The 16,260-nt window shown below is 40.3% G+C and overlaps 1 protein-coding gene across 1 annotated transcript; it reads left to right on the top strand.

Moving 5' to 3' along the window:
• Window positions 1–2,049: 2,049 nt before the first annotated feature.
• Window positions 2,050–16,054, top strand: traf4b (tnf receptor-associated factor 4b). The gene is made up of 7 exons (XM_063011613.1): window positions 2,050–2,192; window positions 9,282–9,333; window positions 9,956–10,060; window positions 10,866–11,027; window positions 12,513–12,674; window positions 13,198–13,353; window positions 14,275–16,054. Exons 1-7 carry the CDS (start codon window positions 2,050–2,052, stop codon window positions 14,929–14,931), a joined length of 1,437 nt encoding a protein of 478 aa, XP_062867683.1. The 3' UTR covers window positions 14,932–16,054.
• Window positions 16,055–16,260: the final 206 nt, after the last annotated feature.

The following is a 16,260-nucleotide window of genomic DNA, read 5'->3' as shown; positions in this document are numbered from 1 at the left end:
ATGTATATGCTTTTAAACAATTACACAAAATGTTTTGCAGGCCCATTTGACATTAACTGTTTCTAGTGTAAAATGTCAAGATGAAAAGCAGCTAAGTATATTTGAACAAACCTTTAAAGTGGTGCAGATGCTAGAATCTTCTGTCACAACAACTGTTCATTTGGCTAATGTTTTATGGCATGTGTGGCATAAAATAAAAAAAAACTGTGCAGGCCTGAATGCTTGAAACAACACATGGTTGGGGTCTGGTGGCATGGTTTGGGACCATTGTGTGTTTAAATGGAATTATTATAGCAAATATTATACCACTTAGTGGGTCACCTCACAGCAAGAAGGTCCTGGGTTCGATGTTTCATGTTCTCCATGTGTCTGCTTGGGTTTCCTACGGGAGCTCCGGTTTCCTCTCACAGTCCAAAGACATGCAGGTGAGATGAACTGGAGATACAAAATGGTCCATGACTGTATTAGACATTAAACTTGTGAACTGATGACTCTTGTGTAACTAGAAACTACCGTTTTTGTCATGAATGTAACCAAAGTGTGTAAAACATGACGTTAAAATTCTAATAAATAAATAACAGTCCATTCCTTGTGGTGGGGCTATGGGTGATTACTTTGCAGTTTGGGTTTTGTGCTCTCTACACCAACTTATGTTTGCCTATTGTTTTTTGGGACACATTTCTGGTGCTGCTTGTACTTTTTACCAATGGTAGTACTCGGGGCGGCTCGTTCCTTAGGGCGATCGGGCGACACACCACCAAAGGGCGAAAGGGAAGAAATTTTTCTATCACAGCTGTGACTGTTCTGGAGTCTTGCCTCGGAATATCGTAGTCCAATCAGCTTCGAGTTGTGTTCCGTATAGTACCGTCCCTTTTGGGGCGACTACAGTCTAACTGAAAATCGCCCCGGATTGCTCTCATAGACTCTCATGTAAGGCTCTTTTTTTCGAACTGCAGGCGCTGCAATACATTCTGAATGGGTTCCGGGAGGGCTCGCACTTACGTGCTTGCGTCACACGTAACCTGGTGTCGCGATCTCGTCACCATGACTACCATCACCTCAGTTCGGAGCAACTCCGTCGTGTAATCAGGATAAATTAGCAACTTAAGATTTAGGGCCACCCAGACCAAATTTAAACATCAAGCATCTACAAAGAGGGGGAAATCATATAAGTTACAAGTAAACTACAAGTAATGTAATTTTTAAATTGTGAATTGTGATTGCACTTATTGTATCTCCCCAATTGTTTAATTGTACTTCTTTATTCATTGCACATCAGCCCCGATGCCGATCTTTATTCTGGATCTGCTGCACCTAAAATAAAATGCTATCTGATGAAGACTGAATTGAATTGTTAGTGTGAAGGCTTTACTTCATTTTATGATTAATGGTAAAGCTGGTCTCTCTCCATGTTCAAAGTTATTCGTGAGGGCAAACTGACAGATGACTTAAGATGTTAATTATTTAAGCTTTAATTTACCCATTGAACGGTTCACCTTGGCCATAATCGCAACAATAACCCCCCCCCCCCCCCCCCCCCCCCCCCCCCCCTTTAAAAAGTTTAAAAAGTATACTCGCACACACAAATACATTCACTGTCTGTTTTACCACCGGTTTATCCTGGTCAAAGTCGCGGTGGGTCCGATCCACTGCGCGACTGTTAGGAAAAAACACTAAATGAAGGTTCAACAAGATGTAGTCTACTTAATAATAATCTGGGAACTGGGAATAGGACGAGCATTCATGTTTAAGTGACAATGGTGTTGGATTTGGGGATAAAGCAGGTCTCATAGTGTTTCAGTAGAAGGGTGGGGTAGTACCTGATCACATGTGTCAGATTTCATATTCCCTGGTGTACCTTGCTTCCGGAAATGTCACACAGCAACCACGAAGCTGCTGAACTCAGTGAGCCAGGTGTGCACGCTAACCCGAGTGTGTCCGAGTGTTTTTAACAAGTTAACGATTGTTTATTAACAAAAGCTTGTTTTAACTTGACTTTGCGCACTGCATTTTTAAATTAGTCAGAATTAAAAGGACAAATAGGGCAAAATGCCGGGTTTAGATTACAAATTTCTGGAGAGACCGAGGCGCCGCATTCTGTGTCCTTTGTGTAACAAACCGATGAGGGAACCGGTGCAGGTTTCCACCTGCGGACACAGATTCTGCGATACCTGCCTACAGGAGTTTCTCAGGTAAGTTAAAAACATACAAATTAGTCAATTTACCACAACTTTCAAACTGAACAACTTTATATAAGCGACCTCTTGTAAACAGTTATCTATTTGCTAACTTTCCTTTGGGAACTATAAAGTAGGCTGTGTGTCTTATCTTCCTATCTACTATACATATACTGTCATTTTTCGTGTTGTTTTGGTGCGACTAAAACTACGAACTACTGTATTAATTGTGTCAAAAGAATGTATCTTATTTTTTACATTCTAACTAATACTCTTGTTTGCCATTTCTCACTGTGTTTATTGTTGATGTTGTCACGTGACTTCACCACTCTTTGTTACAGTATGATAAACACTCGGTGTAAATTCAGTCAAAAGTGCTACACCAGAATGTTGCTACACAAACATTGACCGCTGACTTAATTAACATTGATTATAGTGTAGCGTCGCTACTGGGGGCCGGCACGGGCTTTACCCAGAAAGCCTTGCGGCAGTGGTGTCTAAGCTCACCGTAGCCGTGTATCCCGTTGTTGGGAGTGGGGTGGCTGCGGTGAGGGTTGGGTAAGTAGCTTATATGTTTGTCTGTTGTATGAATGTATGTGTGTATGAATGGGTGTCTGTCCCTAAACCACTGAGTGACCTGCCAAAGGCAGCTCACTTGCGGCGGGGCCGGCGCCACAATATTGTTATATCTTCACCTGTGAACAGTTAGTTTTTTAAAGTTAAAGGTGTGTTGGAAGCAGGAAAATGGGCAAGTGTAGGATCTGAACTTCTTTACCAAGGGCCACATTTATAAAAGCAAGATGACTATCACTGCATTACAGTGGTTAAAACCTACCAGAAGTAGTCCATGGTAAGACAGGATCATGAGCGCCTAAGGTTCTGTGATATGTATGGAGTGTAAAAACCTGCCTGTCACACAGAAGAGTCACAGTAGAACAAATTCCATTTAAAAAGTTTATTCTGGCTGTGGTCTGATAAATCATTTTCTTTTATACCATGTGAGGCTAGTTGTGTTTACCTCGCTTCCCTGGCTCTGGATTGAAGGCAAGCCAGCAGAGGCAGTGTGATGCTCTGGGCTATGCTTTTCTTGGAAAACCTTGGGTCCTATTATTCATATAGATGTTAATTTAAAATGCATCACCTTCCTAAACTGACAGTGGCATGTTTCCGCAGATTATTGCATCTCTGTCACACTGCAAAGTTGTTCAAGAATGGTTTGAGGAACATGACTAAAAGTTTAAAGTGTTGACTTGGTCTTCAAATTCCTGGGATCTCACTCTGATTGAGCATCTGTGGGATGTGGCAAATGTTTTGGTGCCTTGATCTTTAGAAGTCTGGTGAAGTCCATGCCTTGTCATGTCAGGGCTGTTTTGGCAGCATGAACGTGGACCTACACAATATTGGACTGGTGGTTTTAGTCTAATGGCTAAACAGTGTATTTCAAAGCCTGGGTAATTTAATTATTCCTGTTTGTTTTACCATGATTGGATAATTGAAACTATTAGTTTGTGAATGTATGCTCTTTTTATGGTATGACTAAGAAATAAGTGGGTTGGCCCTTCTAGAACCCTGATGATTAGCGTATTTTACGATGCTGACAGCCTTCACTCTTTTGTAAAAAATGTTGGCGTTGTGTTAGTGGGATTTGATGGCCATTTAGTCAGACGGCCAAAATGTTAAAAAATTTTGAAAACACACTGCAACTAATCATCACATAAACTGGTTAAAACAAATCTGAGTTGGCTAGATTTTTTAGTTGTATCTAGACAAAAGGTGATCATTTTAAATAAATAATTATTTTGAATGTTTGATTCGTCTAGTTGCTGCATAATTCCACACAGTTTATTTTATAGTAACGATGTCAAAACCAAAAAATCCCCATTTGACCAGGTCCAAACCATTGAATGGTAATGTTTGTGTATATTCTTTGCTTGTCTTGGTAAAAATTATTGTAATGAAACAGATCATTAAATAAAACAAATCATTAAATTAATAGTTATTTTATTGCACTGTGGTGTTTGTGGTTCTACAGTGCAAGGGCTTGGACCAGTGACCTTGTGATTTCTAATGTACTGTAGTACCTTGACTAGTGAGCTACCCCTGTCCCAGTTCAATCTTTACTGGTTTGACATTTACAGGCAATGACATCACTAAACTGGAAACCAAACAACCCAAGATTGAACATGCAGTTGTGCAGGTTTTCTTTCTTATGCTCAATGTACAAATGTACAAAATACACATTTTTTAAACAACAAGCTTCATTGTTCATGCATTTGTTATCTGAGTGATGAATGACTAGTTTCATTCCTGTTATCTGTGTAGTACATACCTAACCGTCAGTAACTGGTTTGTGCTGTAGTGTGGGTGAGATCACTTTTGTTTGTGCAGGTTTACTTGTAAAGATGCTTCTTCCTTTTACTTTCATTGTCAATGTAGGTCGAAAATGAACCCAATCACACGCCCTTGTAATTCAGCCTATTTCATAATATATATTTCATAATATAACTTGATTAATACACTGCAGAAAGCTTCTGAAATCACGAATTGTCTTGAATAAGTAAGTTGTTGTGAAGTATAGCAGCAAATATTAATTTTAGTTATTAGATATTTATGCTCATGTGCTGAGCTTACCATTAGCATAACATCAATGTTGGCATAATTCCCACAAGCCTCATGCCAGGAATTTAGACTAGACATGCCATGAATGCATGTTATCTCAATCTCACTTACTGAGAACAAATCATGACTTGTCTTTTTTAAGAATTAATGACGCTTGGACCAGGAAAGAATCTCACTGCAACTGTTTTGAAATGTAAGAAGAAACCATAAAGAACATTTAAATGACAAGCAAAAATGTGTGGACATTCATTTATCACATTACCTGACATTAACCATGACAATAAAATAAAGGTGGTTCACCTTTTGCTAGTATAACAGCACTACTATAAACCACTACTGTTATTAGTGGACACAAGCCCTGATGCTGGGCAATTTGGAGGTGATTTGGTGCTTAGGGTTGGGACTCTGTCCAGACCAGTCAAGTTCTTCAAAAGCAAATTTAGGAAACTATTTTTAATAGACTGTCAGTAACTAGTGTTAGCCATCTGAGCGTTTAAATCAATTGTTGCATTATCACACTTTTACCTTTCAACTAAAAAAGGTCATATGCTGTGGTTGCTAAAATGTTGGTAGATAATATTATGAGTTTCTATTTTATTATAAGTTATTGTTGTTAATGTCTTATTGTGCATAATTTATAAAAGAAACTTTTTCATAGGGATGCAAATATAGGACATTATGTATATGATATGTTATTATTTAAGGTTTCAGGCATCCATTGGGGTCTTGAATGTATCTGCCATGGACTGGGGAGTACTATTGTATTTAATTTCGCTTTGCACACTGTATATGTGTATATTGCTGCTCACGCCTCCTCCGACCCGCGTGCAGCCCTTTGCGGAACCCTTTTTCACCTATGCACTCTGCACAGGTGCCTCTCTATCTGCCAGTCAGGGTCCTTACACAGCATTTGAAGAGCCCACGCACATAGTCCGGTCATCCCGCCCTAGCAGAACCGTGTCTGCTGCAGGCATTGGCAGTTATGCTCACCCAGCCAACTGGTGGCAACGCCGAGTTTCAAACAGAGGAGTTCAGAATCTCGGCGCTGGTGTGCTAGTGGAATACCCCGCTGTGCCACCTGGACGCTCCGAAATGTCAATGTTGTCAATGTTAGCTTTGACATGGTAATAACAAATCCTCTGGCTGAGGAATTCCTCATGCTTCAGCAATCACAAATCACTTTGTCCAGGAAGAAGGACGCAAACTTAACTGTCTAAAAAACCCTAAAAAATTTGCAAAAATTACAAGTTTGTACACCCTGATTATACTGTATAGTTCCGATTGATCTGATCAATTTTATTATGTTTTAGCTTTTACTTATACAGTGAATAAATGCTATTATTCATAAATGTTGTTTTCTTGACTCATGCATCTTATCTGCTTTATCTGGTAAATGCCACTTCAGTAGAAGGCTGATAGAATCAGTCCAGACTACAATCATTGTTTTTGAGATGATTGTCATAATGCTTAAAATATTGTATTATGTTTAACTACAAAAAGCCTAAATACAATATAGTGGTCAGGGTCATAACGAAACTTCAGATCGGCTGACATGGCCATTAACAGCGAATCCATATTCTATGTCATTCAATATGCAAAGGGATAGAACAGTTAGGAGAACTAGGAAAACCAGGAAAACCTGATTCTGCTCTGCAGTTTAAATACATTTACGGACACAATACAAACAACAGCGTATGTACACAAAGATGAATGGGTACCATTTGGACTAATTCCAAAGATCAAATGAGAACCTTGGAAGTGTTTTAGGTGTTTTTAGGAGCTGAATGCCCAATATTAGGCTTTATGTATATTATTAATATTTTCTTACTGGCACATGGCCTTAAAGGAAGTTCAGTTACTGTGTAATTGGGCTCATAACGGCTTTACATCCTGGTGGTGTTTTAATCCTGATGTCTCCGATGGCACCATTAAATTAGTACAATAAAACATTTGTTTTTGTTGTTTTTGAGGGGGTGTTTGCACCATAGGGTGCACCTATTTTTGGGCTGTTATCTAACCATGCAGAACAATCATTGGACTAAATGATTTTAAATTATTCCAGGACATACCTTTCTTAACCTTTCTTAATACTCCCAGTTATAGGGCAGTGAAAGCTTAGTGGTTAAGGCACTGGACTAATCATCAGAAGGTTGCTGGTTCAAGCCCCAGCTCTGTTGGCTCCTGAGCAAGGCCCTTAAGCATTGCTTTGTATCTGTCACCACTATAAACTGCCTTGGGGGACGGTACGGTGGCTCGGTGGGTAGCACTGTCGCCTCACAGTAAGAGTGCTGGGTTCGATTCCCAGGTGGGGCGGTCTGGGTTCTTTCTGTGGGGAGTTTGAATGTTCTCCCCGTGTCTGCGTGAGTTTCCTCTGGGAGCTCCGGTTTCCTCCTACAGTCCAAAAACATGCAGGTGAGGTGAACTGAAGATACTAAATTGTCCATGACTGTGTTTGACATAATAAAAGTAACTACCTTTCCTGTCATGATTGTAACCAAAGTGTGTAAAACATGACGTTAAAATCCAAATAAAATAAATAAATTCCTGTGGGTAAAAGTGTCTGCTAATTAAATATAGTGTGTCCATATGACAGTCCTGCCATGATATCAAGCTTTGTGAAGCTTATGACAAACAGATTTTGTTAAGCGTGGTTTATAGGGGTGTACGTTTAATTATGTGTTGATTTTGGGGCTGTACTTTTGTAAAATTTAGCAATTATGATGTAATGTGTTCATGTGTCCATGTCGGTGAATAAGGGTAGGCCACTGTTTTTTTTTTTACCTAACATGAACTGCCATGACGTTTTAAAGACATTTTGTGACTAATGCAAATGTGATTTAGGCTCACATTGTTTGACCTTTTTTCTTTGGAACTCAAAAGTTTACTCTTGAAGAAATCTTACATATTACAGTGCTATTTTTAGACCATTTAAAGCTGAAACAGTGGATCTAAAATCAATGTTTGGTGGTGTTCTTTACACCAGCCTCTAATGCAGTTAATGAATAAGTGTTTTTAAATGTTGTTTAGTACATTTCTATTTTTATTTTCCTTTGTACAATTTTATTTTTATTATTATTTTAAACTCTAATAATCTGTGAAAGATCAGGGTGGAGAAGGAGCAAGGATTAAGGAAAACTAAAAGCAAACAGGAGCATTCACTGACAAGAATTAACATGTCTTTTTAATGTGAATAAGCATTTGTATTTCTGTGTGCATGTGAATGGCCAAAAGTATGTGGACAACCTACATACTACACAACTATTGCTACAGGTAGATAAAATTAATTGTATAATATACAGTAACAAATTATGTACTATTATTTATATTACTTTTTAAACAGTATAAATACCATGTATCTCCTTGTCTAGTTCAGCACACACAACCACAATCATGGGGATAAATGCTAATCTGTCAGTTGTCTAGAGCACGACCCAGGCAACACAAGCAATGCATCTTACTGTTTGGTCCCACTGTGGTTTACAAGATGTAACATATAGCCTCCACAAGGGGGCATTCATGTACAAGTTTTTTTTTATTAGTAGTATTTTTCTCTGCAACCCATTTTTTTGCCTGGCAACCCCAGGGTTTAAGAAACCCTGGTCTAGAAGATGATCATTGACACCCTCCACAAGAAGAGTAATCTACGGAAGGTCATTGCTAAAAAGGCTGGCAGTTGACAGGAAGGGGGGAAATGTGGTAGTAAAGGGGCACAAGGACCTTTGTGCATGGCCCAATGACCATATATTTCCATGGTTTTCCAAGCTCATGGTCCACACACGTTTGGTCATGTAGTGCATTTCAGTGCAGTGCTGATATTTCAATGATCACAACTGTTAGATTTCAAATAATTCATTTCATTTATTTCATTGAGTCCAGGTGTGCAAGGCAGGAATACCCTGGACAGAGCGCCAATCCATCACAGACACCCCCAATTCCTAAACAGACATAACCTATCATGTCTGTGTAGACACCTGGCTGCCCAATGAGATTTGAAGCCAGATCTAACATAATAGTGTGCCACTGTGCCACTTGAACACCAAGTATCAGAATAATTTAAATGACTCTGCTTCATAGTTGGTTCTTCCACCACGACAATGATCCCAAACATGTTTCTAAATTAACTCAAAATGGTTCAGTGAGCTTAAAATCAAGTTTATACTATTAACATTCCATTCACCTGACCTAAACCCCATTAAAAAAGGGTGGTGTGGCACTAGGGGGGCTCTTTGTTCTAATACACAAGGTCACAAGTTCCATGTGTCCAACAGACCCAAATTATTTCAGTGCTAACTGTACAAATGGCCAAAGTCACAATTTGTTGATCATAGTCAAGTTACTGATGTTTACAGATCCAGTCATCCCATTCACACAGTAAATCCAAAGTAATCTTTGATTTTTAAATACGCATTTTAAAGCTTACCAGTGTTTATCAGTTAGTGCTGTTAATGCTTTACTTACAGCATTCTTTCCTCTGTTTTCCCACAGTGAGGGTGTGTTCAGGTGCCCAGAAGATCAGCTGCCTCTTGATTATGCTAAAGTAAGTATTTCATTAACATTACATCACTAGTGTTGACTAATGCTGTAGCTTACAAAGTAGTAGCAAAGGCAGTAGTTGAGTGTAAACGCAACTTTTTTTCCCTTTAATATACAAAATTGCATTATTAACTGACAGTGAACTTTTGTGGTGTAAGCCGCGCTGCTGAAAATGGCAGTGCCTGAGTTCCAAAGGTTTGAATCCTAGGCTGGGCTCACAAACACAAAAGACATATGGCGTTACAAGAACCTAGTCAGAGACACACATCAATGCACCCTTAAGGCCGGACCCAAGCCCAGATAAATAGGAGGGTTATGTCAGCAAGGGCATCTGGCGTAAAGCTGTGCGAACTCAAATATGCAGATGAATGTGACCCCTAACAGGAGCAGTCGAAAGCAATGATATGGAAAATAAATCACCCCCTTATTTACTTTATCAATTAGATTTGACACCTTAAAGGACTCAGCAAGCAAAGAAATTAACTGTTTCAATTAGGAGTTTTACAGACATTTCTAAGGCTCTGGTACTCCAGTCAACCACTATTAGCACCTCAAATCAGCTTAGTTGTAAACAGACTGTTTATTTTTCTATAACCCAAAATAATAGGTTGAAATGTGTTATGCAGATCTTTCCAGATGTAGAGCTGGAGCAGCAGATTCTGACTCTGCCCATCCGCTGCATTCATAGTGAAGAAGGTTGTCGGTGGGCATCTGCAAATAAACAACTACAGGTAAATCACACACAGACAGACAGACACACACACACACCAAAGACTTTGTTAGCTGATGTGTCTAGTCAGAATGTATTCAGTTCTTCTTCACTTGATGTCAGACTACAATGCAAAAAATCGACTGAATTAGTCAGAATAAGTGGCTTTAAAATAGCTGCTAATAGGCACCACTGTGTCTATAATCTATATTACGTCATGCTCCCAGAGAACACCATACCCAAAGGATTACCACCACAGATAACTGCCTAACAAACAGACTAGTTAGTTTGAAAGTTTTTTGTTTTTCCTTGATTACAATCATACTTGGAGATATCACAAATATCACAGCCGTACCCTTGTTGTAAACAAAAAAATAATAATACAATGAACAGAGATGGGATTTTTTTTTTAAGAAATATTTTTAATTTTACAGACAAAAAATCAGTGCTGCAGAAAAGTATGTGTCCCCATCCGGACTGCCTTGTTTTTGACACACTTAATTTATTCAAATCGTCAAGACAAAAACAACTGGAACCAAATGTTTTAATAACTGTAGATCAGTTGTTCACATTTCTGTGAAGAAATGTTGCACTCTTTATACAGAATTGCTTAAATGAGGTGAGCTGTACCCCTGCCTTGTTCCCACTTCCTGAGTTGAGTGAGTAAAGGGCCTTGCTCAAGGGCTCAACCTTATGATTAATAACCCAGGGTACACACACGTCTGTAAAGCTTAGATTTTTAGATAATAATTTTTGGATAAAATATGGATTGCATATTCAGTGCAGTATAGACCTTCTCTTAGATTTGTATACTTTCTTTCTTTAAGGCTCATCTGTCAGTATGTGCTTATAATGTGGTCCCATGTCCTAATCGCTGCTCGATCAAGTTATTACGCCGGGATCTACCTCAGCATCTGCAGCATGACTGCACCAAGAGGAAACTTCGCTGTGATCATTGCGCTGAGGAGTTCACCGGCGAGGCACACGAGGTCAGTCATGATACACACACAACAAAATAGAGTTCTGCTTTTTTTTTAGTATTAGGGTGGAAGGGTGTTGCAGCAAGTAACGTGGTCCACTTAGCACTTAGCACCAGGGTCCTGGGAACCTGGGTTGAAACCCTGCCTCCGGTCAGTGTCTGTTTAGAATTTTTTAAAAACATGCAGAAGGCCACTCAGGTGGCGCAGCGGTAAAAAGAGACACGCTGCAACCAGGGCTGGATTCTGAGAACGTGGTATCGAATCCAGCTTTGCTTTACCGGTTCGAAGCTGAGTGGCTATATGAGCAACGATCGGCCGGTTGCTCATATGGGGGGTGGGGACAAAGAACCGGATGCGGGTCTCTCTCTGTCAGAATGCGATTACGTTCTCTATCGGCTGGTTGGAGGCGCTTGCACAGAGATGAGAGAGGGTGCCCTTAGGGTGTGTCTCTCCGCATGCAACGCTGGGTGGCGCCAAACTCGTCAATGTGTGGGTGGCAAAGATGCATCTGGCTGCTGCTCGTGTTTCGGAGGGGATACGGGTTAGCTTCAATCACCTCCGTCAGGGCAGGGTTCGGCATAGACAGAGAGGAAGCACGATGCTAATTGAACAATTGGATGCGCTAAAAAGGGGAGAAAAAGGGGTAAAAAAATAAAAATAAAAAACATGCAGAAGCAGGACCTGCTTATCCAAGTGAGTATTTTTGTCGCTAGATAGGACGCGGCTTTTACCAACAATTTCAAAACTATGGCATTTGATTGCACTACCAATAGGGGGTGCTGGTGTACCAATCTGTGCAGTTTTATTATTTACCAGTACACTGCTCTAAAGCCTTTTCACAAAGACTAAGTTCAAATCACTAATAATCAAGCCCAATCCCCCAAAATGCATAGGGAAGGAGGTTACTCACCCAGCTTCCACTCCCTCACGAACGTCCAATTATGTTTTAAAAGGATTAAGCTTACAGAAGTTCAGTCTGTATGCTGTACATTAAGATATAAAAATTAATTATATATAAGAGCTATTGTGTCAGTAACTTGATGCCCTCTCTTATTTGAAAGTAAACTGCTTATGTTTGACAATTAAACTTATTTTCCCTAATTAAAAAACACCACAAAACACAAGAGTTGTATTGCTATTATAAATGGGTTGAGGGGCGGCACAGTGGCTCGGTGGGTAGCAATGTTGCCTCACAGCAAGAAGGTCCTGGGTTCAATACCCAGGTGGAGCGTCCGGGTCCATTCTGTGCGGAGGTTGCATGTTCTCCCCGTGTCTGTGTGGGTTTCCTCCGGGACCTGCAGTTTCTTTCCACAGTCTAAAGACATGCAAATGAGGTTAATGGGTGATTCAAAATTGTCCATGACTGGTTACACACTTGTCTTGTGTAACCAGTAACTAATAAGTGTGTAAAACATGACAATAAAATTCTAATAAAATAAATAAATTATGATTGTGTTGATGGACAGCTTACTTGATGTACCTTTTCACCCACAGAGGCACCAGGATATGTGTCCAGAGGAGAGCATGTACTGCGAGAATAAGTGTGGGGCTCGAATGGTGCGCAGACTGATGACCCAGCACAGTCTGTCTGAATGCCCCAAACGACTGCTTCCCTGCAAATACTGCAACAAGGAGTTCCTCTTTGACACCATTCAGGTGAGCTCAAGTTAACATTGCCACACTGTTAATGTATTCTGTCACAGGCCTCATTATGAACATCCAAAGGATAAACCTTAGCACTAATGGTCTTTCCAAAAGTTAAGTGGTTTAAATGAACGAACATGTTAATACCAAATTTGAGTCTGTGCCTTTCAACAAACACAACATTTTAAATGACCTTGCATGAAGAATTGTAAGAATGCATGAAGCACAAGCTTGGTGCTTTTTAGTTTGAATGCAGGGTAAATTGCTACTACTATAGCAGGGGAACAGTCATGTTTTTATGAATGTTTACATGGTAACACAATTTAATATATAACATTTGTTATACCTTTTCATCTTTAACAGCATCATCAGAATCATGTTTTTATGAATGTTTACATGGTAACAATTTAATATATAACATTTGTTATACCTTTTCATCTTTAACAGCATCATGAGAATCATGTTATTATGAATGTTTACATGGTAACACAATTTAATATATAACTTTTGTTATACCTTTTACTTTTTTTAACAGCATCATCAGAATCAGTGCCCTCGCTTTCCAGTACAGTGCCCCAACAAGTGTGGGACACCTGGCATTACCCGAGAAGATTTGATAACTCATGTTAAGGAAGGCTGTGGAACTGCCATGATGTTTTGTCCGTTTAAAGAAGCTGGCTGCAAATACAGAGTGAGGATTCATTTTTCATCATTATTAACTTTAATAGAATTTGCTAGATTGAAGCGGCGAGCAGATATGTCAGATCTTCTATAGCCGAAGTTATGTGAACACCTGTCTGATATATTAAATTGAGGCGCTTTAGCCACACACATTGCTAACAGGTGTTGGGATGGGATTGCTCATTTTTGCTGCGATTGCGGCCTCTGCTGGCTGGTTGACGGGACCTGCACAGAGATGATGAACAATGGAGGTCCCAATTGTTACAATATACATTGTCTCAAAGCAACCTTACAAAATGCCGGACCAACAGATACAAAAACCCCTGTTGAGAAAGCCGAGGGCGACTGTGGCAAGGAAAAACTCCCTGAAAATTACAGGAAGAAACCTTGAGAGGAACCAGACTCAGCAGGGCCCATCCTTCTTGGGTGGCCTGCCTTCTTGTGGACCTGCCTTAGGCAGGTGAAAAGAAGTGGTTGGTTGTTGCACTTATGTCTCAGAGGCCTGTGTTTGAGTCTCAGGCCTGTGATTGGCCTGTTTGGGTGTTTAACAGACCCAGTCTCTGAGAAAGGAAAGGTCGGATGGGGAATGACCTCCTTGTTGTTGGAACAGTGCTTCCTAATGTCTGGTTGAGGTGCCAGCATGAGGTCTTTAATATTTCAAGTGTGAGACATTTACATTTTCAGCATTTAGCAGACGCTTTTATCCAAAGTGACTTATAGTATACAGTCTAAGCAATTGAGGGTTCAGGGCCCAAGAGCCCAACTGTGGCAACCTGGCAGTTAAATTTATTTTACATTTTTCATTATTGTACTATTGAATAAGACAGTACTTAACAACTGCTTGATGAATAAAATACTAAAATGACTGCCAAATCAAAACATTTCCTCATCACTTATTTCTTGCTATATCCTCTTCTCTCTTTGCCATTAGTGTTCCAAGCCTGCAGTGCCTCATCACCTGGAAGATGCTGCCCACTCCCACTTGTCCTTACTGTGCGGCCTAGTAAATCGCCAAAGACTTGAGCTACGGGAGCTTCGTCGCAGAGTTGAGGAACTTTCCGGAAGCCAAGACGGGACTCTGCTCTGGAAAATCCCTTGCTATAGCCGCCACCTTCAGGAGGCCAGAAATGGCTCGAACGGCAGCTCGGAACTATTCAGCCCCGCCTTCTACTCTCATCGCTATGGCTATCGCCTCCAAGTATCTGCCTTCCCCAATGGGAACGGCAGTGGTGAGGGAATGCACCTGTCTGTCTACATCAGGGTTCTTCCAGGAGAATACGACGGCCTGCTGGAGTGGCCGTTCCCCTTTCGAGTCACGTTTTCACTCATGGACCAAAGCGACCCAGCCCTCTCCAAACCACAGCACATCACAGAGAGCTTCAACCCAGATCCAACCTGGCCGAACTTCCAGAGACCTCAGCCTGGAGCAGTGGGAAGCGTGCGCTCAGGCTGCCTAGATGAAAGCTTGCTGGGCTTTGGCTACCCGAAATTCATCTCGCATGAGCAGATGAAGAAGAGGAACTACATCAGGGACAATGCAATCTTTATCAAAGCGTCTATTGATGTGGTGCAGAAGATAATTAACTGAGCAGTACTACAGAACTAAGAGTGAAAAAATAAGGAGAAATGTTGTATCCATATGTTATTGGAAAGAAGGTGGCAGAGGCAGATAAAAAACAAAACTGAAGGTTAATAGCCATAAACATGGTGGAGAAGCTGAGTTAGCAAGTAATGTTAGTATGGAGCTACAGATCAAATATACGCAGTCTGGGGTTTGGGGTCAAAAGAAGGGGGTCCAATAAATTGTGGGCTCAAGGACTGGTCACAGTTGAAGTGGAAAGGGTCAGGCCAAGACTTGGATGTTTCAGATGGAAATTTTCCACCACTGTGATTCAGTTAGCAATTTAACTGTGGGTTAACATTTTAGAAAAATTTAGCAATTGGTAAATTGGCAAAATATTTGCAAACCCTATTGCACTGTTAATCAATTCCCAACCTCAGCACTTGGTTGAAAATCTTTTTTTAATAATCTGTAATAAGCAGTTTCAGTAAGTGCTAACAAATTTCTGATGCCTCTTTAGTTTAATCTTTGCCCATTCCCTCTGTGCTAAAGCTTCCAGCTCTTTAAATCCCACCAAGTTTTCTTTTGGATTGAAATAAAAAAGTTAGTAGGCCGGCCACTCCAGGATACTACAGGACTGATTACCTAACCAAGCTTTGATGACTTGGAAGTGTGTTTGGGATCACTGTCTTGCTGGAAAATCCACTTATCACCTAGGTTCAATTTTACCACAAAATGCATTCTTCATTTTTTTGTTAAGTGATGATCTTGGTTGCCAATGACACATTTGTCATCCTGTGTTTCATTGGGTCATCCTGTAAGCCCGGGGTCACCAACATGGTGCCCCCGCGGGCATCTGGTCGCCCACAGGGCTTGTTCTAAAAGTAGCACTCGTCACCATGGAGCGCCGTCTAAAAATTGTATTTGTGTTGCTGTTTTTGAATCAATAACACTTGCATTGATGTGGATTTGAAATGACAACAGTGAATATGAAATTCTAAAAACAAAAATGTTTTATGTACTGTATATAATAACTCTGATCTTGTCTGGGGTCAAAGTTTAATATCACGTGCAAGACAAATCGCCATCTTACTCTTTGTTGTTACAATGGGGAGAGAGACGTGGTTTCTACCCCCAAAAAATAAAGAAAAACATGGCAGAATCTGTATAACATTTTGGTCTCACTCCCATGGCCAGGCATTTTGGAAATTCCATACAATACTCCCAGTAGTGTTACTATATGTATGCTCGAGGTTTTGGAAATCTTCTTACTCTCATTGCCCTTTTGGTGCAATGGAATGATCTCCTCTCCTAGCTTGTGTGAGAGCTCCTTAGTTTTCACTGTGGTTGCAACAC

The sequence above is a fragment of the Trichomycterus rosablanca genome, chromosome 16 (assembly GCF_030014385.1).
Source record: "Trichomycterus rosablanca isolate fTriRos1 chromosome 16, fTriRos1.hap1, whole genome shotgun sequence".
Classification (NCBI taxonomy): Eukaryota; Metazoa; Chordata; class Actinopteri; order Siluriformes; family Trichomycteridae; genus Trichomycterus; species Trichomycterus rosablanca.
The sequence above is the reverse complement of the archived record's forward strand: the minus strand, read 5'-3'. Positions and strand labels throughout refer to the sequence as shown.